Source organism: Epargyreus clarus, unplaced genomic scaffold, assembly GCF_041222505.1.
Source record: "Epargyreus clarus isolate Ecla_fem2 unplaced genomic scaffold, WU_Ecla_fem_2.2 ptg000007l, whole genome shotgun sequence".
NCBI classification, from domain to species: Eukaryota; Metazoa; Arthropoda; class Insecta; order Lepidoptera; family Hesperiidae; genus Epargyreus; species Epargyreus clarus.
The window spans coordinates 16997637-17025395 of NW_027332215.1; the positions used below are offsets into that span (position 1 = coordinate 16997637).

General features: G+C 34.9%; 2 protein-coding genes and 1 long non-coding RNA gene across 5 annotated transcripts in view; 2 read left to right on the forward strand and 1 right to left on the reverse strand.

Annotated features, from left to right (window-relative positions):
- LOC140743546 (frequenin-2) overlaps positions 1–27759 on the reverse strand; it is a 315634-nt gene that overhangs the window by 5533 nt on the left and 282342 nt on the right. For all 3 annotated transcript variants that reach the window (XM_073074898.1, XM_073074900.1, XM_073074899.1), the window contains exons 3-4: positions 861–885; positions 398–446 (exon numbers count right to left, since the gene is read on the reverse strand). In XM_073074898.1, coding sequence (XP_072930999.1) covers positions 398–446; positions 861–885 — 74 coding nt within the window. The remainder of the gene's footprint in view (positions 1–397; positions 447–860; positions 886–27759) is intronic.
- LOC140743545 (uncharacterized) lies at positions 2082–4014 on the forward strand. Its single transcript, XM_073074897.1, has 2 exons — positions 2082–2162; positions 2307–4014. The coding sequence occupies exons 1-2, from the start codon at positions 2148–2150 to the stop codon at positions 3582–3584; spliced, it is 1293 nt and encodes a 430-aa protein (XP_072930998.1). The 5' UTR covers positions 2082–2147; the 3' UTR covers positions 3585–4014.
- LOC140743542 (uncharacterized) lies at positions 7856–9556 on the forward strand. Its single transcript, XR_012102471.1, has 3 exons — positions 7856–8012; positions 8323–8531; positions 8876–9556. It is a non-coding gene; the product is annotated as an uncharacterized LOC140743542 (long non-coding RNA).

Below are 27759 nucleotides of genomic sequence, written 5' to 3' on the forward strand. Positions count from 1 at the left end.
TTATCGCACTTTGCCGATGTGGTGTTAAGGTGGTTGAGATTGGTTTCATGAAATGGAAAACAGAAAACGATGTTAAAATGCCGCTTATGAACTTGTACAATGAGGCCCATCCCAGTAGCGTTGCTATCATACATATTCGTAACTAAGTTAGTAGGTACGAGTAGGTTACTCGTCGGGTAAGTGCATCTGCCTTCCCACTCTTTTCAGAAAGCAATGAATGAGTTAATGAAAAAAAACCTACCTAAATTTAAGAGAAAAAAAAAACAAAATTGTAATAAACTTATTAATATTTACTATCTAAGGTACTAATTTTCTGTAGAACTATATTTGTCCATGGTACAAATGGTAGGTACATAATTATGATTTGTACAAATAAAATAATGTAAGTAATACACACCTGTTCGGTGAGGAGGCCGTTGGGGCAATCTTTCAGAAATCCTTTGTGCCTAGAAGAATAACGTAGAATATATAAACCACTTTATCTTTTGAGAAATATTTGTTATAAAGCAAGTAGATATGTAGTAAGTTTCATAGAATTTATTCTATTTGCGCTCACTGTGTCAAGCTCAGAAAACGTAATATACCTCAGTATTACGTTATTTGGATATTATGCGAAAGGCTTGGTGCTCACACTCGGCCAAAAATGTACGTGAATAATATTTATATGAAGAGTACTAGTAAGAGGTAGATAATTTTCTTCTATGAAAGGTTTTTGAAGCAGCGTTTCTATAGCCTCAACTGATATATTAAGAATCTCATTATTGTTAAGGTTAAGGTTAAGGTATATAATTAATTTTGGACCTAAATTCAGACAATTTTATTGTTTCAGTTAATATCATAAATGGCGTATCTGTACTTACCACAGGCGGATCTCTTTTTCAGTAACTGTAACAAAGAAAATTAAACAATTAAAAACCGAACTGTGAATTTTCAGATATATTGCTACCAAAGCAGTTAAATTAAGTTATATTTCTAAGGTTCAAGAATTTACCATTACGTATCAATGATGATCATTGTTACGTTACCTATATTTATTTAGGAGATATACACATATAAAAATATACATAGAATATTCAGTAGCAGCTTCAGCAGTAGCTTAAGATAAAAAATCCCATAGCAAGAATCTAAATCCATCATTTAGTTACAAGTCTGGTCGGGGAACGAACTCTGTACCCTCGGCGTCATATCGCAAAAGTCTCAATAGTGACCGCTTCACCAAGGAGGTTGTAATACTATATTGTAAAGTAACGTAATTGTTTAAATTATTCCAAACTTGCCCAGATGTTTACTATTTAAAATTATAAGTCATTATGCAAATTATATGAGAATGTTACACATGTTACGACGAATCGTTTTAAATTATGCGTAGAGACGCTATGTGGTACGTTTGACATAACTTTATGGGATAGAAAGATGTCATAAATATTCCTCGGGGTCAAATCTGATTTTAATTTTAATACAGTTTGATATAACGATAAGGTCGATGTTTTAGTCACGGGAGAGGCGGAAGCGTCGTTACATGTCGTTACAATTTAATATAACATTGTAACGTTGTCACGTGACCTAAATAGAGCATCCATCGGCTAACTGGTTTACCTATTATCGAAAATACACATTCCTTAAATAATTGCTTTTGATAATAACCACATAGTTGTTATATAGGAATTTATGGAAATATTTCTGATAGAGGAGGTACCGCTGTTATTAAATATTAAATTTATCAAAATTTTATTGTTACGAGCTTTTAAGGTAATTTAGTTGACTTTCTAAAATATTCCGCCGTTAATTCAATGTTTATTTATATAAATAGTATGTGATATATAATATGTATAGATGCTAACAAGATTACGGAGATTTGGACATAATAAAGTTGTGCTTCTTTTATTTTGCTTGCTATTACAGTATAATTTCATCTTTCTATCATAATTATAGTTATCAGTTCATTAGAAACGTTTCCCGCTAAATCTTAAGACTGTAGTCAAAGTCACTATGATGGTAGCGAAAGCGCGTGTGAATACGAAACGTGTATTTTATGCAAAATTAACAAACTAATCCGCGTTATGGGGAGATGGGATTTTATATATAGACTTAGCTATCTAAACACGAACCAATTTCAATGGTGCTGTTATAGAAGTGCCGGTTCCAATATGCTGTCTGTAGCGGTCAGTGGATTTTTTAGTTCGTCAATTTTATGAAGTGATAAAACGATAATGTGCTTTAAAATTACAGTAGTGATAAAACATATTTGTGACAGAAACGCAAAATCATGTTACATTTTGTCTAACATTGCCATTGTATTCTTGTAGGTCACGGCTGTCATCATTTTGACGGGAAGTGCTCAAGCCGGATACTTTTATCCCCGCCCGAACATTGTATTCGAGCTGCCGAAGAACGAACCCAATTTTCAAGAAGGATTGACGCAAAAGACGAGACAGGAAAATGCTGCCCTGCAAACACATGAAACTGTAGTGTCATATTCGGTGCCTTTCGAGGACTTTTATTACTTACGTCAAAATAAAATTGGACAGCAGGTGAGGCCTAATTTTGCTGCAAACACGCGTACGGTACATAATGTCGGTGTTCCTTCTGTAAGTGTTTCTACTGTGAAACAATTATCAACAAGTGCGCCGCTTGAGCACATAGTCACAGGTAATAAACCTGTAGATCATTTACGCACCGATGTACCTGTGGCTATCCAACCATTAATTTCACCTGCCCCAATAAACTACCAAAGTAATTTGGCCGTTAATTCATTGCAACATATTAACAACCCTGCAGCAAGCATACCGAATGTGAAGTTGTCCACACTGTTAAAACAACAAAGTAATTTGCCAGTTAATACAGTACAACATGTTATCAATATTCCGACTGTGAACGTGCCGACTGTGAACGTCCCTGCGCCGATAAATCAACAAAATAATTTAGCGGTTAATACGGTCCCTCATATAAACATTCCTATAGACAACAGACCGATTGTAAACTTACCTATACAGTTGAGCGAACAAACCAACTCACAGCTAAATTCTGTGCACCATCTTAACATCCCAGTTGTAAGCACAGCAGATATAAATGTACCTGTCCTAAACAATCAAGAAACTAACTTGAGGTTTCCTACGCAGCAGGTTATTACCAATCAAGTCATCAATGATGATTTGGAAGGTTCGATCACCGCACAGAATGTCGTAGTTCCAAAAATTACCAAAGACATATATTTTCATGTACCTCCTCCCGAATTTGAGGAGCCACCTGTACATACAGTAATACCTAAGAAAAAGGTATATAAGATCATATTCATAAAAGTGCCTTCACAGGAGACGAAAAGTATTGCCCAGTTACAACAGCTTGCAAATACAGTTGCACCAATCGAAGACAAGACGATTATATACGTGTTAAGTAAAAAACCTGAGCCTCAGCAAGTGTTTTTGCCAAAACCGGTGCCCTCTGAACATGAAGTGTTGTTTGTTAAATATAGTGGTAATCCAGATGCGACTGCAGCTCTAGCCAATGATAATTTGGGGCAGTCTGACTCAGAATTGTTAGTGGGTCCTAATTTACAACCTGGAATTATAAACGGTAAACGCTAAGCTTAAGAATTAATTGGTGAGTATGTAAATAGTAGTGTTTTATGTGATTAAGAATTATGTTAAGAAGATTAAGAGCAAGCATGCGATTTGTTTATAGCTAAGCGAATTAAGTACCAAAAGAAATTCACATGTTTCGAGTATCAAAGCATTTGTTTTACATAAAGTTGACATTGAATTTTAATAATTATCTAAATTGCCACGTCTTATTGCTCTGTAGCCCTAATAACAATACAGCTATAGACAAATACAGCATTGCTTTTAAGTAGAGATGGACTAATTACTTTGTTTACGTGCATTCTATTGACATCTGTTTTAGATAAATAATCAGAGCACAATTGAGGTAGCAATAGATGTGTTAGCACTCTCAAATTTGTGCTTTATTGTCATTAACCTAATTATTGTTAATGTGTATCTATTAATTATTTATTATTAAAATTATAAATTACAAACTGCTTACTGTTTGATTTAACATCATTAACATTAACATTAACATTTATATCCCAACATTTGATCACGAAATTATTTTATGCTGATTACGTTTTCAATGAATTACAAAATAAAGTTTTGCTTTTACCGATAGCGAAATAAGTACGTCATTTTAATTTTTAATCAATTAATTAACGTGCTCGTGAAATAACATTTTCCGAATCATATAATGTTACTATTATTTGCCCACGACTTCGTACGTGCATATTATTAAATGAAATAAGAATTGAAACTTTCACCAAGTCCCATTTTAGCGCGTTAGGGATTTATTTTCCGAACACGGCGAAAAAGCGTTTAATATTTCTATCCAGAAAGCCAGATACAAATTTTCATAGTGATAGCTTCAAACTGATGGCTTAACAACCAAATTTTCAACGCCCATTTTACCCACTTAGGGGTTGATTTTGCGATGAGGGCAAAATACATGTTCCATAATTTCTATTTAGAAAGCCAAATACAAACTTTCATAGCGTTTGTTTCAAAATTGACGGATTTTCAAGCAACCTTTCAATTTCTATTTTACCCCTTACGGATGGCATTTCCAAAAATCCTTTTTAGTGCTCACTTACGCTATACCTATATAGAACCTATGTTCGGTATAGATTTCGGCTGTGCGTTGATTTCTGGCTCAACCAGTACTCTTACCATTTTATATATTACGCAATTTACGTGATTTTCCGTGGTGATCAATATTATAATACTGGTTATGTAATGACGAGTTTATGAGTTTATTTTATAAACATCATTTCGATTTTAATGATGTCTTCTACAGTTATGCAATGCTTTAGAAAGTAAAGGTTTTACGTTATTTTATGAAGCATATATTAAATTTACATGATCAGTATAGAGTTTGAAGGTGGTAGAACCCTTTGTGGTTCGTCTCCGGCGGCACCACCGCCTCACCTATTTCTACCTAATAACAGCAGTGTTAGGCGCTGCTGTGTTCCGGTTTGAAGGATGTGGTAAGGGAGACAGACTTTTACGAGGCGTTCCAGCTTAGTCCTCAGGGTAGCGGCGCATCTGTGGCCGACCTCAGGTAGGAATATCTAATCCTATCTGGGGTTGATTACAGATGTCCATGGGCGGCAGTAGCCACTTACCATCAGGTGGACTGCATGCTCATCTGCTACTCCTATATTATAAAAAAAAATAGAAATAAGTAGAGGTTTTTCTCAACAATATATCTGAAGTTCAAATACGTGCCCATTTTATCCCCTTGACAATATTAGTAATGTGTAAAACGTAGGGTAGAGAAAGCAGGGATGGCGATCTGAGATCGATTAATCGAAGAATCTATGTTTTGGACCACAAATCAATTATATTTATCGCTGTCTAGTAATGGATCGATTCAGTGAATCGATATTTCATCCTAGAAAATCAAAATACTATTTTTTCGAAGTTGATTGAATATTAACAAATGTTTTATAGACATTTGTATAAAACATTGTATTTGTTTTGTATGTACATTTGTATCAAATACATTTGTATTTCAGTGATTGTTTGTTTCTTTTCCGGTAGCTTCGCCACTAAATAGATCTCAGTTCGATTTTTCAAGAATCGATGCTTTAAGCCTCGACTTTTTTGTCGATCGTTGTAAGAATCGATCTTTTTCGGAAAGAAACGCCATCCCTAGAGGAAAGTTATAACAGGTCGAATGACACTTCGGATATAAAGGACCGGTAAATTCGAAGGGCGCGAGAATTCCTCATTAATAATAAATATGACGTTGTTTTGGTACCTTTTTAAATAAGAGGCTTTTCTTTTCATGAAATATTTATCGAAATGATATTATTATTGCGAAAGCAGGTACACCTGAGTTTCTGATAATACAATATCTACATATTACAACCTGTAATATGATACTTATGCTCATACTCTAATACTGTAATGGTAAGAGTTCTATTCAAAATAGTGATTTTTTTTTCAATTGAGCGCATGTGGCAAATTTTTCATGATACCAAATTATTATTTTAAAAATTAGGTGTAAAATATGTGGTAGTTACGTGGTTAGTGGTACATAACAAAGTTTGGATCAAAAAACATTACATTATATCTTGCCCTACAGATAACATACATAATTAAAAAATAATTGCCTGATATATGCGGTGGCTTAATGGCTTAAGTCTAAGTAATAATACAATATATCCTAATACTTATCATTCTGACAGGAGACCCGTGCCCAACACTAAGATAGCAATGGATTGACGATGACGATATTGTGAATTGTGGTTTAATCAAGGTTTAATGGAACTTGTGTTTCGAGCGGTAAATTAGCATACCACGGGCAAAATGTTTTTGAAAATACGCCAACGCGTCCAACGTGTTAGGATAGATAACTGGGAACCGATTTTCAAAAAATCAAAGCGAATTAACCCCAGATTTTGTATTTTTAGGTAACTTGTTTATAAAACATAAATTCTCTTAACAATTCTGGGTCGTGTGTAACATATTAACTAACATTATAATGGTAAAGGAACTCAATAGAGGTGTTCCAAATTACGCCCGTTATTAATATTCAATCTAACCAAAGTTTACCAGAAATTCGAATTGCTTATTTGTAGTATTTTTTATAATATTGGTAGCAGACGAGCAGGCAGCCCACCTGGTAGTAAGTAACTACTGCCGTCTATAAACATCTATAATCAACCCCAGATTTTTTATCCTTGGCCAATTATTGTAAGTTTATTTTGTAATCAGCCTCTTTGTTCGATTGTAAAGTTAATGAACACTTTGCAATTTATTAACAATAAGTTTACATTAACCCATTAATAAAAAAATATGGATACTAATCCTTCGATATTTTTAATTTATATAATGTTAATATTTAGCTTTCTCTATTACGATTTCTACAATGTACCATAAAATGTGTTAATGCTTTTTAGGGTTTCGTACCCAAAGGGTAAAAACGGAACCCTATTACTACGACTTCGCTGTCTGTCCGTCTGTCACAGGGCTATATCTCCGGAACCGTAATAGATAGATAAATGATTTTTTTACAGAGGATGGCATAACGGTGGCCGCTATAACAACAAATACTAAAAATAAAAACCGGATTTTTTCGGCATTTGTCGATCAACTGTTAAACCGTACTAGGAAGCGCCATATATTTTAGTGTGACATAATTAGTTATGTCACACAAAAATAGATGGCGTTGGGGCAAATAATACTTAGGTATTATTAAAAATTTACGTATCATTCATCATCACCCCAACGCCATCTATTGTTGTGTCATATAAGTAAGTATTGTTGAAAATAATAAAATGAATAAAAATAAGAAAAAAATAATTAACATTTGGTGGTACGAAAGCCTCCATGACTCGTACTTGGCGAATTATTATCAGTACCTGGATGACCGAGCTTTGCTCGGTGTTGTAATCATAAAACAAAAATACCGATTATTTGAAATAAAAAGTCACGATAAAAAGACACATAATAACTTATAGTCGTCACCAAACGCATACATAAAAGCTTATAGTCGTCACCAGGGAGGTACACTTAGAAAAAAACTTCAGATTCGTTTCCGGAAAACTTCATCTGTAGAATTGGGGGCATCAACCAGTGTTACCAACTCTCAAAAATATTTATCCCTAAACTTAAGTCAAAACCCCCTAAAATTGGCTCAATTATTTGAAAATTCCCCTAAACATGTATTTAATAAAAATAATATATAAATTTAATAAAAATATAATTATTATGTAATAATATTTCTTAATTTATTAATATTTTTATTTATAATAATATATCCATGTTTTGATTTATGATGAAAGTGTGCAATGGAACGTTCTAAGTATAGGTATTCTGTGGTTCTACAATGGAAAATTTTCCTGTTGACAGTTGAGTTCAACTTTTTCCAAAATCCCAGTTATGTTTTATCGTTGATTTAACTCTTGAAAATGTTCTCCAAAAGAAAAGTTTATTGCGTTTTCGGATGCGCGGAGTTTGGTAAGTTACAGAAACATATTTTATTTATCATTCATAATGCAACTTTCGATGTGGCATAAACCAACATCGATTCATTTTTATGTAATTATCTTACGAGGAAGAAGTCCTTTGTAGTTTCTTGTTTTAAGTGTGCCAATATACAACTTTTGGCAGTTATTCATTATCAATTTGCTGTCAACTAAGTGTTGAGAGTTTAATATATTCCGTCAAGTATTGAAATCATTACGTAATTTATATAGTATTGAAGTTATAACTGAATTATAAGTTACTAAGTTAGTTTTAAATTCTTACTTGTGTTGTACTTTTTCAGGAGCTTATCTGGATCGCTATCCTCATCCTAGTAAAAAGTGGAGTTGTTTGCATCTTGGCTTTCCATTTTGGGTAACAAAATACCAGAACATGAATATGAGAAGATTTATTAAAATAAGGGAGTGTGTGATTACCACTTAATACCAGAAGACAAAGTTCCTAACAATCATTGCTTAAAAAATTTGGCAGTAGCTTCACTTCATTTAAATGGTAGGTCTATATTTCTTTTATGTATAACAAATTGTAAACAGACTGTCTATATTCTGCATGGGTAGTAAGAAGCTATATAAATAGAAAGTAAAACTATTTGATTGGTACCACATCTGCTTTATTGTTAGGCCCAAATATAAAAAAAAATTGTAAAACATTAATTAACATTTTCAAAGCTAACCTGAAATCAGACAATGATGCCCAATCTTCAACATCCAAAGCGTTAATTACAGGTTAATATTGATTCATTTTGTAGCAAAAACTTACAAAAAATCTAAATATAAGTTTTAACATCTTTGCTTTTACTTATATAAATATTTAATAAAGCCACATTTATTTTGCAGATCAGAAAAAGGGGCCAGCTTTTATGATTGGAAAATACAGAACCATGCAGGAAGAAAAGAGAAATTTAAGAAGAAAAATGACAAAAGGAAAACAAAAATCACAAATGGAAAACCTAAAATGTTTAATTGTAATATCCACACAAATGAGTTCAGGATAGTATTTATTGATGTATCAAATAACATTTTTATTTATGGTGCTGGTGCAGACAAATAAATCGTATTTTATCTGGTAAAATTATCTGGTTTCTGTATATTTATACAGAAAATGATGACCATCTTAAGCAACATGCACAAGAATATTTTATTAAGCATAGAAGATATTTATAAAAATATTATAAAAATGTGAAAATTAAATATTTCGCATATTGAAATAGTTTGTTAGTATTGCATATATACTAAGTTGTTAATATTGTTACAGACAGACTTAATTGCTGATAATTAATAATTTGTGACACTTATTAAATACTTTTTCTATTTTTATGTTTTTGGAATGATCACTCTTGCTTTGAGTTATGAATTACTGTCGATTGATTTTTGCAACGTCTTCTTTTATAATGGAAGTGTGATAAATTTGTTCATATAAAGATGTATAATTGTAAAAATGTTGATTATGGAAGAATATATTGTATTTCTGGAATTCCTTCTGAGCGTTTTCATAATATATAATAAATATTTATTTAATCTATTTTTTTTATTCATATCACCTTCAATTCTGGCGCTTCAATATATGTACAAATGCATCATACGTATAATATCTCTTATTTCATGATTAATTTTATTATAATGTGTGGAGACATAATTGAGTTATATGGACGTTTGTATTTATTTATTATTATAAAATACTGTTTATATAGTAAATAGTATATAAATATAAGCGTCTTTATAACTCTTAATACGCTCCACACAGTATAAAAAAAATCATCTTTATGAAATATGAGATATTATAGGTACTATGCATTTTATATGAATCATATAGATACGTACTATTTATACGTATGTACCTTTAGCAACAATTCATACCAATTCACTTGGCGGCGGTTGTGCGCAAGCGTGTCAATTTTATCACGTAAGATGCCTCTCTTTTCTTACCTAGGTTACTATACTCTTTGATAGTGTTGCATGACAACTACATGACAGTTACTTCATAATAGAAAAAAATAGTACTTATTACTCGCCAATAGATGGCAGGAAGAGCCAAATAATGTTGTAATGTAATTGAATGACTACCTTTTTTAAGCTAAGTCAATAAAAAAAAAAAATGTTTCATTTTTGTTTCCCAAGAACAGTTTTTCTCACAAAAATAAGAAACACGAAAAAAAGAGAAAAAAAAGAAAAAAACAATCTGACCGAGATTTGAACCCAGGTTTCCTGCGTTTTAAGGCATCCGATTTCTCCACCGGGCTATTCTAACTTCGTAAATAATGGCGAAATTTAGCTTCGTACTCTAATGATATTGTAGGAGGATTTTATTCCATGAAAACACGGTTGAAACGACATTTCCTGAAAATAAAACCTAGCTAGATTGATTTATCGCCCCCGAAACCCCCTAGATAAAAAATTTCAAGAAAATCGTTGGAGCCGTTTCCGAGTTCGTTGATATATATATATATACAAGAATTGCTCGTTTAAAGGTATTAGATTCATCACATCTATTATCTGTTTATAGTCCTCTATATAAACATTAAATAAATTATTTACCAACCTACACGTGCCACGTAAATACAAAATACCTCTAAATTCTAAGGCTAAACCTACTCACCAGAGTAGAACCATAACTTTCGGGATCCACGGTAAACATGCCACTTTGCAGGTAAACAGTCGTATCTCAAAGTTGTCGTAGTGAAATTAAGGCTGAGAGCGATCGTAACAGGTACTTACATATTCCGATGGGATTCGTATAATGGATTTCTGTGTTATTTTCCTCTGCGGTGCATGTAGGTATATAAGTTAAAATAGCCTTGGTTATTAATATAATGTGTACGTACATAGAATAAAATATGGTTCCAAGTATCAATAAATATTATTGATACGTTATTAAATATCATATGGTTTTCATTGTCATGAAAGAATGAAAGAATAATTTTATACGTGTTTAAATGTACGAAAACTTACTAAGAACTACAATATTTTTGTAGAATTTCAATTACGAAAATATTTCTTTGTGTTTGTAAATACCTAACTTAGGTATATATTACCTATATTATATAAGTACTTACTACTCTGATGGTGATATTCAGTAAAATATATTTTTTGTTAATAAAATTAAAAATGTCTATAACATTTCACCGCCACTGGACAAAGGTCTATAAAAAGTAAATAATCCCTACCTTCGCCCTAACGTCACCGTAGAGAACGTTTCATATAAAATGTTATCGTTAGACCTACCTACGCGTAAAAATTAAGTAAACTGTTATTGTTACGGCTAAATTATTTATATGAATGAGGTATGCACCCCGAAGATAGAATTAATTGAAGAATTTTATTGCAGCTTACTATCCGAAGTGTTCAGCTGTTAAATAACGGAACGGGGCTTAAACTTATTTAAAAGCTATTGTCGTATATTTCAGGCCACGGTAAAGTGCGGGCGGTTGATTTTAATGGGATTTTACGAGTATTTAAGTGGTCCTCGTCGTTCTAACATAAATAACTCGGTATCCCCAAATAAAAGATCTACATAAAATGGGAGAACAATTTAGAGAATTTAATGAAAATCTCTTTATTAAAGCATTGTTTATATTTTAAAACTTCATGCATAAATTATTTTTCATTTAATCACGTCGATATTTTGTAATTTTACATTTGCATAAATAAGCTATAAAAGCAGCAGTAGTTTTATCAAAAAGATAATTAGTTTCGAAAATTCTGTATCTACTCGTATGTAATTGCACTGACACATTTTTTCAAAATGTTAAACCTTGTAAACCTCTTCTATTTTTAAGTTAACTATAAATGCTTAAGTGCCAAGATAAGATAAAACCTTTGGGTCTTCCGAATAAAATATATTTATTTGGAGGTCGATGGTTGACCTTACAGGAAGAAACGGAAATTACCCCTTATCTTCGCAATGCCGATACCTGCAGGGCGGATGTGGGCTCAGCATTTTGTTCGTGTAAACGTACCCGCCTGGTCCTTTGAATGGTTGAAATTTAAAAAACATTGCAAGAATGTTATTATATATTTTGCTCCTATACCTATACCTAAAATATTATAAAGCGTTCAAACAAAAAAAAAAACAGTGATTGTTTCTTGTTTCAACGCTCTAACGTCTGGAAGTATAACGAATTTAATTTCTTTCAAATTATAGATTTATTAAAACGAGTTGAGTTTTTAAAATTAAGATTGGAAGTAAAAAAAATGGAAAAGTGGGGAAAGCGCTGTGAAAACTGTTTTTACATGCGAATGAAACCGCGCAGTATAACTAGTTTATGTTAATGGCTTTTGATTCATTTTCTACATACAATATAATATTTTTCTTTTTTTATAATATAGGAGTATCAGGCGAGCATGCAGCCCATCTGATGGTAAGTAGCTATTGCCGCCCATTAACATCTGTAATCAACCCGAGATAGGAGCAGATATTCCTACCGGAGGTCGGCCATAGGTGCGCCGCTACTCCTAAGGACTAAGGTGAAACGCCTCAGAAAAATATGTCTCCCTTACCACACCCATCAAACCAGAACACAGCAGCGTTTAACACTGCTTTTATGGGGCAGGCATAGGTGTAGCGGTGATTCCGCTGGAGTCGAACCACAGAGGGTTTTACCACCATTCTTTTTTATACTTTTATAGGCACTGCTTGTGTTTCCGCGGCTGAGTTACGATAGACATAAAGTTAATACACATTGTATAGGGAAATACTATTTTGTCTGCCACCCTCTATTTACAGACAAAGAAAGAGATCACCTAAATAGTACTTCTATTTAGGTGATCTCTTTCTCATGCATTAGCCGTTCGCTATTGCCCGTTATTAAAAACCTATCTATCAATAATCAATCTATCTAACAAACAATATATCTATAAATATTTAACAATTTATCTAATTTGATTATCAATAATCGTAAGACAGATTAATATAAGAGGCGTTTCAAATGAGATCGCACATCTATCTACAACGTTACATACATTTTGCCTGGGTCATTTTCATAATGGAACGACACGTTCATAATGGGATGTTCTGCGGTCAACTGATAGATTGTCTCCTCGAAAATGCTGTTCAAACATTATTTGAAAGGGAGTTACCCAGTTGGGTAACTAACCTACTCGTACTTGTCAAATTAGAAATGCCCTTGGAGTCATATAGATGATATTGTATAAGGTTGAATCGTGTAAAATCTAGTCGTATGTAATGCGTAATTGTAACTTTTAATAATATTTGAAAATAATAAAAATAAAAAAAAAACAATCAAAATGTATTTTGCTTCTAATAAAATATTCTGGTAAAGACAGATTCTAAGTCCACCAGTTACTAAAGATTCTATCTTTGGTAACTGGTGGAGTTAAAAATTTTCATTAGAATTGTAAAGATTGAAGTGCGAGAATCATTGTGAATAATTACTATTTCCAAAAATTCTAATTACATGTTTTAACTCGCACACATTATATTCAAATTCCATACGACAACAATGAAAATTAATTGACGTTCACTTCCACATATCCGATATTATGACGAAATTTCGCGTCACATTATTCCATACCAATGAACTAATGTGCAAAGCGGATAAGCCTACCTCCCCAATAGTGGCTCATAACTGTATATCTACAATTAATAAGTTTCTTTGTTATAATACGAGTAGTTATTCATAGCTAACCAAACGAATATTTTTGATGTGAAACATCTATAGCCGCACGTAAAACCGATTTCTGGCGTGGCGACGCATGCCGTGGCGACGCTATACGATGGTATATATATACAGTCTATATGCAGTAGTGTGTACGGTGTGGCGACGCGTCGCCATGCGCAATCGTAATATTTTATTTTATCATTATGACATATTTAGTTCCTATCACAATATGTTCTTTTCTGCATACGAGTATTACTTTTACAAAATAATGTCGATGTTTCACATCTGCCAGGCGTCCCGTGACGGCTCACATTTTTTACTTTAAACATTTTACCATTCTTTTTGTAGTAACGGTAACTGACCACAAAATATACACTAATTTTTTGAAGCTTACAAATGAAAAAAATACAACGCCTATTAATGAAAAATGTTAGCGTTCGTGCTTTACACAAAACATTTATGGTATTTGGAGTAGGTTTTTGGCGCCGCAAATAAATCGCGCGGTCTCTTTGTATTTTTAATTAAAGCCAACATTTTCCAAGCGGTTAATACAACGCAACGAATAAGTAGAAAGAACAAATGCTCGGGAGTAAATAATGAGGTAATTAAAAAAGTGATGCTCCATTCTCTCGAGCTTACTCTAAGCAAATGGATTTACTTAGAAGATCACTTTGAGATACGATCAAATAGAAGTATTCAAGACTTTTAATGTCTTTTAAGTAAATCAAAATAATCACACAAAGTAATAATTTATGTATGATATTAAAATAGAGAGTTAATCATTAAATAAAATAAAAATGAAAGTAAAAAATGCAAAATAAAAAAATCATTACAATGAGGAGGCTATTTGTTTTTTCGTCTTTCGATCACATAGCGATTACAATTGCGGATACCTGCTTGTGAGGAAAAATGAAGTAACGCAAAGAGGTAAGAGGTTACAGAAAAATGTTTCCCGCTACTATTTATTTTGGAAGTGAAATTGCATTTCTTTATTTAGAAATATTTAAACTGTATATAAATAATATATATATTTTTAATATAGTATTGGAGTAGCAGAGTAGCATGCAATCCATCTGATGATAAGTGGCTACTGCCGCCCATGTACGTCTGCAATCAACTCCAGATAAAATTAGTTTCCTGTCAGAGGTCGCCCACAAATGCGGCCAGAGATGCGCCGTTACCCCTGAGGACTAAGGTGGAATGGCTGGGTAAGTAATCCTTACCACACCCTTCAAACTAGAACACAGCAGCGTTTAACACTGCTGTTATTAGGCAGAATTAGGCGGGCGGTGGTGCCGCCGCAGTCGAACCACAGAGGATTCTACTACGTTAAAAAACTACTATATTTAGAAAGAGAACATATGCACATAATTATGTAGCTACAACAAAATGTTTCAATTCAATGTAATACAAAAAAGGAGTTTATCCAGATTTAATAGGTCAACAAATTATAATAATTATTAGCATAGTACCGAAATTACTTTAGGAAACGAAGGCAAGAATATTAATTTATTTGGAATGGTTACCTAATTCCTGAGGACGAACAGACAACGATCTCAGAGGTTTATTGCGGAATCTAAGTGCGTCCGCTCATAGACTACGTTAATTTATTCCAATGAAAATAAAAATAAATTAGGCTTGCTGAACAAAGGAAGGAAATAAGAGTCATTGGCGAATATTTTAATATTCAGGAGGCTTGTAATCCTCGTGACCAAGAACAGATCGCATAATTCTGAAAAGATCTGAATCATCTTTTGTGAAAATAAACAGAGGCCGGGCTCATTAATTAGCAGGCTCCCTACAGATGTCACGATCAGCAAAATAAAAGGGAAGTGAAAACAATTGTGGACAGGCCGGTTTAAATTTAAATTTAAAAAAATATTTACTCTTCGGGTATGTTACCTAGCCTAGCTTGGACTTGAATAATCAAAAGTAATTTAGACTCAAATTTTCCTTCAATGTCATAAAGAGTATCACTATAAAGTGTAGTTAGTCTGTTAATAAAAAGTGTCATTTTATCACTAACATGGCTGCTAATATATATGTTTGTTAGTACCTAATACTATCTACGTAAATTTAAATAATAATTAGTACTAAAGTAAATGTTCACCACATTAGGTTGAAGCTAATTGATACACTTAGTCATAGTTACGAGCATGATTAACAGCATCCATAATGGCTTGATGTACTGCGGTCCATTTTGTGGCATCGGCAATATCATGTCTATGTTGTCGGTCAAAATAATTTGTACCATGTCAAAGGACGGCCGTGCCAAAACCTATTTCCATTTCTATTTCCTATTTTAGTCACATCACAGTTCGTGTATTAGTTTCTAAATTCTAATTAAATGAAAAGCTTACATAGATATAAACTAATACTTGCTATTGAAGGAAAACATCGTGACGAAAAATCTCAAATATCAACACCTAAGAGTTCTTAGAAAAATTCTTTCAAAAGTGTCTGAAGTCTACCAATTCACAATTCACCAGCCCGGTGGACTATGGCCAAAACCTTTGTCATTCTGAGACAAGATTTGTGTCCAGCCCGTCTTAGCAGTGGGACATTAATGGGTTCCTAACTTATTAGGTTGGACTTCACCTACATAATATGAAATTCTTAATTACTCTGCGGGCTCTTAAGTTAATTAAGCAATCGTTTACGAGAAAAGTTATCCGCCATATTTTCAATTAATGCTAAGGCGTGGTCGTCGTTACTTATGGATATTTTATACGTTGTTCTTACGATCAATTGCTAATTTAGTACTTTCTTATACGAATCTTGTACAACAATGTTATTAAGTCCGAGCTTGTGTTTACGGTAAATTACAAATATAGTTTCAGCTCAATAGCTCAATACTCATCATCATCAACTCATTACTGTCTCACTGCTGGGCACGGGTCTCATCTCAGAATGAGAAGGATTAGGCCATAGTCCTCCGCGCTGGCCAAGTGCGTATTGGTAGACTTCGCATACCTTTAAGATTTTTTTTTTATAAATCTCTCAGGTATGCAGGTTTCCTCACGATGTTTTCCTTCACCGTTTAGCAAATGATATTTAAAGTGTAATACGCACATAACTTTTAAAAAATCAGAGGTGCCTGGGATTTGAACCTCGGACCTCTCGATCGAGAGGCCGGGTTTCTTAACCACTAGGCTAGCTCATTACTGGCAACATATATTTCTTGAATGTTTTCCACTCTCTTCTAACAAATGTATCGTGAAACGAATGTAAATCAAAGGGATGCGATTAAACGAATGAAGAACGAATGAGTGAAAAATTACACGAGAGCTCATTTCTGCACTGGCTTAATCTATTCTGCAATTTACCATTTATCGCTATTTCACTCCGTCTCGGGCTTGCCCGCATTCCTCTGAACCATTTCATGATTAATTTCCTTTTACAGACTTATATTGTGATTCGCATTTGCAATTTGCGTTAATTTTTAATTAAGTTAGGTACTCGAAGGATTTAGACAATTTTATATACAATTTAACAATAATAATTAAATTAGAAAACGGGCACTCACTAAATCTGATGTAACTGTTTGCTAAAATAAAGACGGCATAGTCTCACCACAGCACAATAGTTAAGTTCATAGAAAACTGTAATCATTCGTAACAAAAAGTGACTTGTGTCTGCCACCGGTTTGTAGCTAATTCTGAAGATTAAGTACGTGTTCATTATTAATAATCAATCTATTTAGTTTTGGCCTCCCATTTATCGAGACATTTTCTAGTAAGTATTTTCAATTAGGTACCACGTCGATCCATAAATATTTCCAAAGTAGGAAATATCCTATTTATCTGTAAGATCTAATGCATTTATTTGAAAGTTGATTTCAATAATAGCCCAGTTAAATAAAGATTCAAAGGTTCTTTGAATGTCAGTACGAATAAGTATATCATGATTTAGAATGTCGCTAGTTTTGAAATCACAAAGAGTCTCTTTATTTATTTGGTTTAGATACAAGCGTAACAATAGAAAACTTATCCCGGATTGTACCTGAAATTTCCTAGATTTTATTTATGTAACAAATAGTGAAAATCTTATAAAACTGTCCAATCTGTCTGCTTGCATTCGTTTCCACGTGCGATCGCTGAAATATTTTTCTCAGAAAAGATTTACGAGTCAAGTTATTTAAGTTAAGTATTGTTAAATTTTATAACCGAAGATTTTGTGCTATATTTTATTTTTTCACTCATTGATTTGATATTACGAAAGAAAGTAACGATCGCTGGGCACAGAGGTTTTTTTTCTAAGACTAAAGTAGCTAACAAAGGTACAATCTACCTGATGGTAAGTGGTAACACTTGCATATAAATTGGAGTCTGTGTTAACACTCCTATGCACTGACGGATAGAAGAGGACGCAGCCAGCTTGAATACTAGTCGGAGTCGGACAAATAATGAATTTATAAATATTTGTTTATGTGTGTGTATGTGTATGTGCGTGTGTGTGTATGTTTCTTTATTCGTTTTTGTGTATGTTCCTGGAACCAGCAATCTAGTTGAAATTGATTGTAAAAAGGATTGGTTTCAAATTACTTAGTAATAATAGGTAAAGTCTTGAAATACTAAACTTCATCATTAACTATTAGTCTACAACATAATAATATTAGGTGTTATTATTTTAGGAAACACAATTTACAACGATTTTTCTACTTAGTTACATAAATAAATATCCTAATCAGTGAGACTTGATTGAAATCGATTGGGTAGGTGTATGATTCGCATAAGGTTATGGTGTCATATCCTAATGGGCGGTACTTTCCGAATAACTCCATTATTTAGGAGCACGAACATCGATACCCTAACTTTAATACCTATGGCGACAAAATTTCATTGGTCATAGAAAAAAATCTCTGTACTTTTTATTATAGAAGGAGCAAACGACTTTTCGGTCCATCCCGTAAAATCAGATTTGTCAAAATATTTATAGAGATCAATTCATTAACCAAGTTTCAATCAGTGGCGTAACTATAGGGCGGCAATATGCCATGAGCACCCGGCCTGACGGGGCCCCCGGTCCGAGAGGCTGCGAGCTCAAAGGTGACCCATCAAATCTCTGAAATACCTTTGTGTATAATGTTTATAGGTAGGTACATGAAAAAACATTTCGCCATGACCCTCTACGTTAGTAGGATAATATATCTATGCCATGACCAAACAGTTACATACGTACAAAGTAAGTATTCGGTAGCAAGAATGTCTATTATTCATATACTAATGACTACTAGACATTAGTCATTAGCAAATAGACTAGATATAGAAATTAAATGACAATGTTATGAGTTTTCTTAGGGCCCCATGCGATGTATTTGCCCCGGGTCCCATACTGTATAGTTATGCCACTAGTTCTAAGGTAACGGAAATTAAATAGGAAACAGTACTAGAACCCAAGTGCCGATTCAATCGGAAATGTGACCTCGATGACCAGTATCGTCGAAAGTGTGACCCCTCGACCTCATTGGTCGGTATCTTAATTACCAGAATATTAGCTTTTATCCACGGCCTCGTTCGCGGTCAGATTATGATGACAAGTTTGTTTTTGTCTATTTCTCAGGAACAGTATTTTTTTTCAAAATTGCCACATTAATAATTTATTTAAAACATAAAAGATTTTAAATAACACTTTTTACTTTTTACGGTAGAAGAACTGACAGGCGAGACTTGTTTTTTTTAGAAGTTATGTTTTTGATGGCATAATATAATACGCGATCATTGCTTAATATTTTTCTGTAAAATAAGTATTAAAACACTGTATTTACGTTGATATTATATATAGCAGTGCATTCCATTAGATCACATGACGGGATTTCCTCGATATGGGTCATCAGGCAGGTAGGGCGCCTGTCACCTCTATTAAGCCGCTTACTGTCCCACAATACTCTCTTACAGCTGATGTACCTACAAAGTATGGCACTCAATGAACGCTTTAAGTTAATACACTTATATACTTTCAGATTCCACTTGGCCATGCGAAACAAGATTTGAATGCACCTGAGTGACAGGTATGTTCTAGCGCCGTGTACATACACTCTCCTAAGGATAAGTATACTTTTTGTTTTTGTTTACGAGGGGGAAACCTTCAAAAGGTACCCGACGACGTGGGAGCGACGCCGGGTTATGTGGGAATTTTACCGCACCAAAACCCCCCCGCTGGCTGCCTCAGCGCTTGTTGGAGAACTCCGGGATCTCCGAGGGAACACAACAGGAGTCCTCCAAGCGCGATGCCCCGATCGGGCTCTGCCCTGAGGGGAGCATTTTTGGCTCCTCCCACACCATCGGGTGCTTACGACGGTATGCGAACACACATACCGTCGTCCTTTCCGGGGTTGCTTGCTGGACGGTTCGAGCTTCCACTCTTGCCGCCCGCAACCCCGGAAGTCCCCTTTTAGTCGCCCCTTAGGAGAGGCAGGGGATTCCGTAGCCCTATTCTATTCCCGAGACTACAGGGAGAAATGATAAGTATACCTAAATGCTTATAATATTTATTTACACCTCATATATGAAGAGTAGCACGCAGGCTTGTATCTTTATCGCGCCTCGATTTCGACATTCAAAAGATCGTGCAGAAATTTCATAAATTTGTTTCTAAGAATGTATGATTTGTTGAGAAGATGCGTCGTAGCCTACGACTACTACACGTAGCACTGTATTCAATTATCGTCAAACTTTAATCAACCCGAATTAGAGAATACTAAATCTTAATAAATATAATTGCAGTGATAGCCTAGTGGTTAAGAAACTCGGACTCTCGATTGAGGGGTACGAAGTTCAAATCCCAGGCTCTGATTTTTCAAAGTTATGTGCGTATTAGAAATTAATTATCACTTGCTAAAGGAAAACATCGTGAGGAAACCTGCATACCTGAGAGATTTATAAAAAAAAATCTCAAAGGTATGTGAAGTCTACCAATACGCACTTGGCCAGCGCGGTGGACTATGGTCTAATCCTTCTCATTATGAGATTAGACCCGTGCCCAGCAATGTGACAATAATGGGTTGATGTTGAAATCTTAATAAAAAACACAAATTGTAAACAACAAACTTGTGATTAAATCCGGCTTAATAGAACGGATATTACATGAAAGTTTTCTAAAGAACGTATGACGTAATAAGCGTAAAATTTACAATTATATCTGCGCCAGCCTAAGCTAGGGAAAGCTCTCCGATGAAATATTACACGTTATAATTCTGACCTCCGTCCCATATGAGTGTGAAAATGAAATTGAATTTTATTTTCGCATATACAACACTATTTTAAGAATGATGCTTGAGCATCTCGTAAATTTAACTCGACTGTCAAATTTATATTTTTCTGAATACTTACAACTGAAATAAGCATAATCTATAGTCCATTGCACCTAATACATTGACATTGGGTCGACTTTGTAAATTTATTTCGAATAAAATATACAATTATCGGTCTGTAGTTCGAGTTCTCGAAGTAACTAATGTACCTAGTAGGTACTTAAAGTATAAAAAACCGTTTTAAAAAGTTACGTTAAAGGAATGGCCTAATGTAGCGTGATGCAAAATTTATTCTTGGATTTGCATTTTAAATGCAAATGGGGCATGAGGTCGTTACAATAGAATTGTGTGAGGATTTTTCAGATCAAATACCGTAATGAAGCATTATTATGCTTAACAACCGCATCTGTTGGTAGGTGCACAATGCAAGTCCCTGTAGTCTCGGGACTGGAATAGAGCTTCGGTATTCCCTGATTGTAAGAGGCGACTAAAAGTGGGTTCGGGATTGCGGGTGGTGAGAGTGGGAGTTCAAACCGCTATTGTAGTCGTTTGGTGAGCCTAAATGCTCACTGAAGCTACGACTGATTGGGACACCGTGCCTCTGGTTGTGTTCTGCTGGATATCCCGGAGTCCTCCACGTAGCGCTAAGGACGGCCACCGGGGTTGTTTTTGTGCATAAAAATCCCTCGTAAAAGGGTGTCCCTCCCGAGTTATTATACGTTATATCTTTTGGAGGTTCCCCCTTGTCAACAAAAAAGGTGCACAATACAAACCCGCTATGGGTTGTATATTTTATGATAATTGCCTATCTTTTCAGAGGCACTAAATATTCACATTCATAACACTTTTGTGAAGATATTTGTCCACAATTACGCTTTCTTATTTGAATAATATATATTATATAAATATTTTATTTAAATATTTGCTGTTTGTTGGTTACGGATTGTTGAGTATCGACTGGGTACTTATTTGTGTAAAAGAGAAATAATATTTTTTATATTTGTATACAAGCCGATATTATTTTAGTTACCAAGTTGTCATACATAGGGTTCATTAAAATGTAATCATAGAAATAAAAAGGCCCTTTCCTTTTGAAACTGCCGATAGAAGTGAAAACTAAGTAAGTTGTGAATTGTATCGTACAGCTATTTTATTATTATTATTGGTTTGTAAAGAAGTGTTTAGTGTCCATTTTGAGCTTTAATCCTTGATCATAAAGCCTTCGACGACGATGACGAGTTCCATGTTTCTTGTTCAGCCAACGAGTGTTTAACGCGCCTAAAAAGTTTCACTTAAATAAAATAATTTCATTTTCTTAAGCTATCTTCTAGCTCAAATTATTAAGATGCCAAATAATATAAATTAAGTCACAATATTAGATGTCACAGCAGAAGGCACTGTTAGCGAAGTTATTATTAAGTATCTTAAATTAAATCTAGTTAATATAAGAACAAGATAAATACAGAGATGCTCGGTCGCCTATGTATTGACATTTAATAAGACAACATCTGATTAATTTTAAATATATTTTTAACTAGCTGACCCCGCAAACTTTGTACCGCCACAACATCTATTTATCAAATATATTTCATATAAAATATAGCCTATGTTACTCTTAGATAATGTAGCTTTCGAATGGTGAAATATTTTTTAAAATAGGACCAGTAGTTTTTGATCCTATTCATTACAACCAAACAAACAAACAAAGTTTTCCTCTTTATAATATTAGTGTGGATATAGAAATAGCAAATGAGCCTGCACTGATGGTAAGTTGTCACTATCGATCATAGATATGTTGGCATTCCACAGAACTAAAGTGGTCGTCTAATGTACGAGCATAACTCAGTCATACCCTTTTACCGAAAGGTAGCTTTTTTATAATAAAGGGTAGCAGACGAGCATGCAATCCACTGATTGGCAATTGTAATTGGCTACTGTCGCTCATGGACATCTATAATTCACCCCAGATAAGATTAGATTCCTACTGTAGTCGGCCAGAGATGCGCCGCTATTCCTGAGGACTAAATTGTAATTCTTCGGAAAATTATGTCACCCTCACCACACCCTTTTAACCACTACACACCAGGGCTTAACGCTGCTCTTATTAAGTAGAAATAGATGTGGTGGTGGTGCCGCCGGAGTCGAACTGAGAGTTCTACCACCTTTACTGCTATGCAAATCTGCTTCATGTTATAAATAGGTACGGCGGTGATACCTCCACAGTAAACCATATAACAGTGCCTTTTTTTTGTTGACGAGGGGGAAACCTTCAAAAGGTACCCGACGCCGTGGGAGCGATGACGAGTTATGTGGGACTTTTACCGCACTAAAACCCCCCCCGGTGACCGTGCTCAGCGCTGCGTAGAAGGACTCCGGGATCTCCAAAGGAACGCAACCGGAGTCCTCTTAGCGCGTTGCCCCGTTAGGCTCCGCCGAGATGAAGCTCGCCACTCCTGGTGGAGCGCACGACGTTATGAGGTCACACATTCCATTGTTCTTCCCGGGGTCGCTAGCCGGGCGGTTAGAGCTCCCACTCTTGCCGCCCGCAACCCCGAAAGCCCCCTTTTAGTCGCCTCTTATGACATGCAGAGGTTACCGTAGCCTTATTCTAGTCCCGGAACTACAGGGACAATATAAAAGTGCCTATTCTAGCAACTCTCAAACATTATGTAAACATAAAACAGCAAACATTAACAGTAACGTACTTAAGCACCTAACTAAATCAAGCTGGAGGCTGGTTCGTGGCTAATGAATTAGAAGTTGTTATAAAAACCTATGTTCTTTTGTTCATCTTGCTGACTAGCAGCCGATGAAGCAGACTGATTGGGTCACGCCTAATGCCTATGTCTATGGAAGCAAGAAGGATTACGGCCATTGATAACAGGTGTAGTGGGACGAAGGGAGGCACTGAGTACATTCGGCCTTCAATTCCAAAGGCGAAGGATTATTTCAAGCTCATACGCCTGGTATTATTAAATAAAATTCTATTTAATATTTGCCTACCAACGATAAAATTTTGAGAATTTATGGGAATCAAATGTTTATATTTGCCAGCAAAATATCGGAAAATATTACCGAAACAAAAGTTGTACTCACATAAGTGCAAGTCTAACGCGATGTTTCATAAGGCGTTGACATGCTTTTAGTCTGAGCTGTTTCAATTTTCATATGAAAAATGCAATAAAGTAGTTGTACATACTCGTCGTCGTCATCACTGCTGAGGACGGGTCTCCTGTGAGAATGGGAAGGATTAGGCCATAGTCCACCCAACTTGCCAATTACGTATTGGTAGACTTCACATACCTTTGATTTTTTTATATAACTCTTAGGTATGCAGGTTTCCTCACGTTTAAAGCAAGTAATAATTAATTTCTAATACACACATAAATTTAAAAAAAAATCAGAGGTGCGTGCCTGATATGAACCTCGGATGGGGATTGTGCGGATTTGAACCTCGGACCCCTCGTTCGAGAGGCTGAGTTTCTTAACCATTCGGTTATCATACTGTACTGTACTGTGTCTGTGATCAATACATAGGCACCTGAGATTAGGGGTACAGCAATGAAGCGTCAATTCAAGCGCCGTGCAAATAAATTGTACCTATCAACGTATGAATATTAATGAACACTTGGAAACCTTTAATAGAGCTTGCTTGTTTCACGTTTAGGCGGCACGCAAACGTGAACACTGTTGTGTCGTGTATCCGACACATCTGCGCAAATAGAGACATTGTTAGGTTTCAGTTAATTCCGCTTGACAGAAAAATTGACAAGCTTTTGTAGGCAAAAAATGGTGAAGAATTATATTTTTATCGGCCGTTTATTAAGTAGTGATAAAGGCGACTGTCAAAAGTAAATAATCTACTCTTAACGGAATGTTTCTAATAAAATCAAACGTATACCTTTCATTGGCCGTTCAAACAACAAATTGGACTCTTGCACGTCAACGGCTTAAGGGGCTGCTTAGTAGCATAAACGCCATTGATGATGGTAATACCGTCTGTGGTTCGACTGCAGCGATACCACCGCCATACCTTTCAGCCTAACAAAAGCTGGTTTGAATGTTGTAAGTGCCTACATATCAGAGCCATTCCAGAGTCGTTCTCAGAGGTAGCGGCGAATCTGTGGCCGACCTTAGGTGAGAATCAAATCTTATTTAGGGTTGATTACATGTCCATAGGCGAAAGTAGCTACTTATGCTCGGGTTGGCTGCATGTTCGTCTACTACTCTATTATTATAAAAAAGACATGAGGGTAACCTGCGCAACTGTACACAGCCTGTGTCTGTAACTAACAGTGCCTACGTTTGTGGGCCGCTTAATACATGCGAGAGCGACACGTGCCCTGCAGTGGCGATTCTGAATGCGTTAAATTGGATTAGTTCAAAATGAATTTCCCGCGTGGCCTCGACCCCTGCGAACGTTTTTAAATCACTCACGCAAAAACTATTGACATTTTTACTGCAAAAAAGAATTTGTAACTTTTAAGTGAAATTCTCCGAACATTTTTTATGCTTTGATTTCGTGAAAATAATGACGCGAATGTAGAGCATCACATATTTTGAAAGAATAAAGTCACTTTGTAGTTCTTTTAGGAGAAATTGCTTTGAGAAAACCTATTTTCGTTTTTAAAAGTTTTCACAAGTGTGTCAAGTATAGTAATATGAATTTGGCCAACGCGATGGACTCTGGCCAAGTCTCCTTTCACTCAGAGAAAGAACCTACGCCCAGCAGTAGGACAATAATGAGTTAATGGCGATAATCGTTATATATTCTGTATTCAGTTAGCCATTAATGTTGCGCATTATGATACTATTGTAGTCTCTTGGGCCATACGTAACTGTAAATGTGGGGCGTTGCGTATCGCCATCAATTTATTACCTCCCTGTTAGTGATGGTCACGTGGCTTTAAATAAATTGGAACTAGGCGTTATTCCTTAGAATGATTTACCTGTGTATCAATAAGAAGATTGATAAAAAGGCAGTGACAGCCCAATGGTTAAGCAACTCAGCCTCTTGATCGAGGGGTCAGGGGTCCGAGGTTCAAATTCCACGCATCTCTGATTTTTCAAACTTATGTGCGTATTAGAAATTAATTATCACTTGCTTAAACTGTGAAGTATAACATCACGAGGAAACGTGCATATCTGAGAAGTCTTAAAAAAAACAAAGGTATATGTTTACCAATTTACACTTGGCCAGCGCTGTGAACTATGACCTAATCCTTCTCATGCTGAGAATTGTGTGTGCACAACAGTGGGAGAGGGGATAATGGGTTGATGATAAATATTGCAGCTGTTCTAAATTTGTGTGTTTGTGTTTGTTTTTTTGTCTTTGTTTTTGTAGTGTTTGTTGTGTTTGTAGTGGTTTGTTGTGGAAACGTGTACATGGAACAACACATTGGACTATGGCGTCAACATCTCATTCCTAGAGGAGATCCGTGCCTATCTATGGGATTGTAGCTTAGGTATAGCCGATTTGATATTTTACGATGATATTGGTTTTATTTTTTATTTTCACGATAGGATTTCTGTAGGCACATCAAATACGATACATTTATCTTTATTTCTAGTATCTTTTATACATTATCTTTGTGTCACTATTTACAATTGGACTAAAGACAAAGTCCTTCGAAAGGGTTATCCGAATGTTGAACAGGCGCTCGACATTGCGTTAATTCGAGTTATTTATTGTCATCCTATATTTTATCTGAGTCAGAGCAATGTAGAACATCACATTTATCAATTCTTACGGCCCTACCAGACATGTTATGTTTAAGCATCGACGATACGCGTTTTCGCTATTACAATTTCATTAATGCTATTGTAATAAATAATGCTGCAGTGTTTCGTGCTGAGCTGGCGATCAAATAGGTAAGAGCTACATTCCATATGATCGCTATCTAGCTTCTAGATTCATCATCAACCCATTACTGTCCCACTGCTGAGCACGCGTTTCCTCTCGCAATCCGTTGACCGAATCATCAAAAAATATAGAAAATTGTTGCTGCTAAATCGTCTTATCGTAAAGATCAAGTATAGTTCTGATTCTAATACGTTAGACGCAAAGATTTTTGTTTTTTTTGTGAGTTAAAAATGCTTAAAAGGGGTTTGTTGTTTCTCTTTGCTACAAATATGATAAGAATTCGCATCATAGAAAGAAATTCTAAGTCTAATCAAGCCAAAAAGCAAACAATGATTTGCTCAAATGTTTACTTTATTTTGGGTGAAACATTCTGTCGGTTAAATATAAAGGTTTGTAGCGGCTCGTAACAAAATGCAGTTCGTGATAAAGTTTACTGTAAGTTTGGAAGTGTTGGTGATAATAGCCAGAACGGGAATACCTACAGCTGTCAAGGCAAAAAGCAAAAATAAAACGGGTTGCACTCCGAGAGTGCCGGCAGGAGTGAAAACTTTCGAAATCTAACATGAATAATAAAATATAATAAATAGAAAATGAAACTGACACCCATTGACATTTTTTCTATGCTGCCACCGGATGACATCTTGACTTTTGCAGTTTACTTTGACGTCTTACGACTTTTCGATAAGGACACGTGACCTGATAAAGGAGAATGCCCATTCTTGGTACTGATTTTTCTCATGCGTCAAAATGAAAGCAATATTAAAATATTTTTTTGTTTTTTTTTTACATAGTTTATCGATCAGAATAGTTTCTTTGAAGAGGGGATTCCATTTAGGATAAAATAAGACGAAATGTTGATTGTTGTTCTTAAAAATTAAAATGGCGGTATTTTATACTCGGAATTCATTATTTTAGGTTTTTAGGATTATTTTAGGTTTTTTACCTTTAAAAGAAAATGGAATATGTTAATCGAACTACATTATAGGTA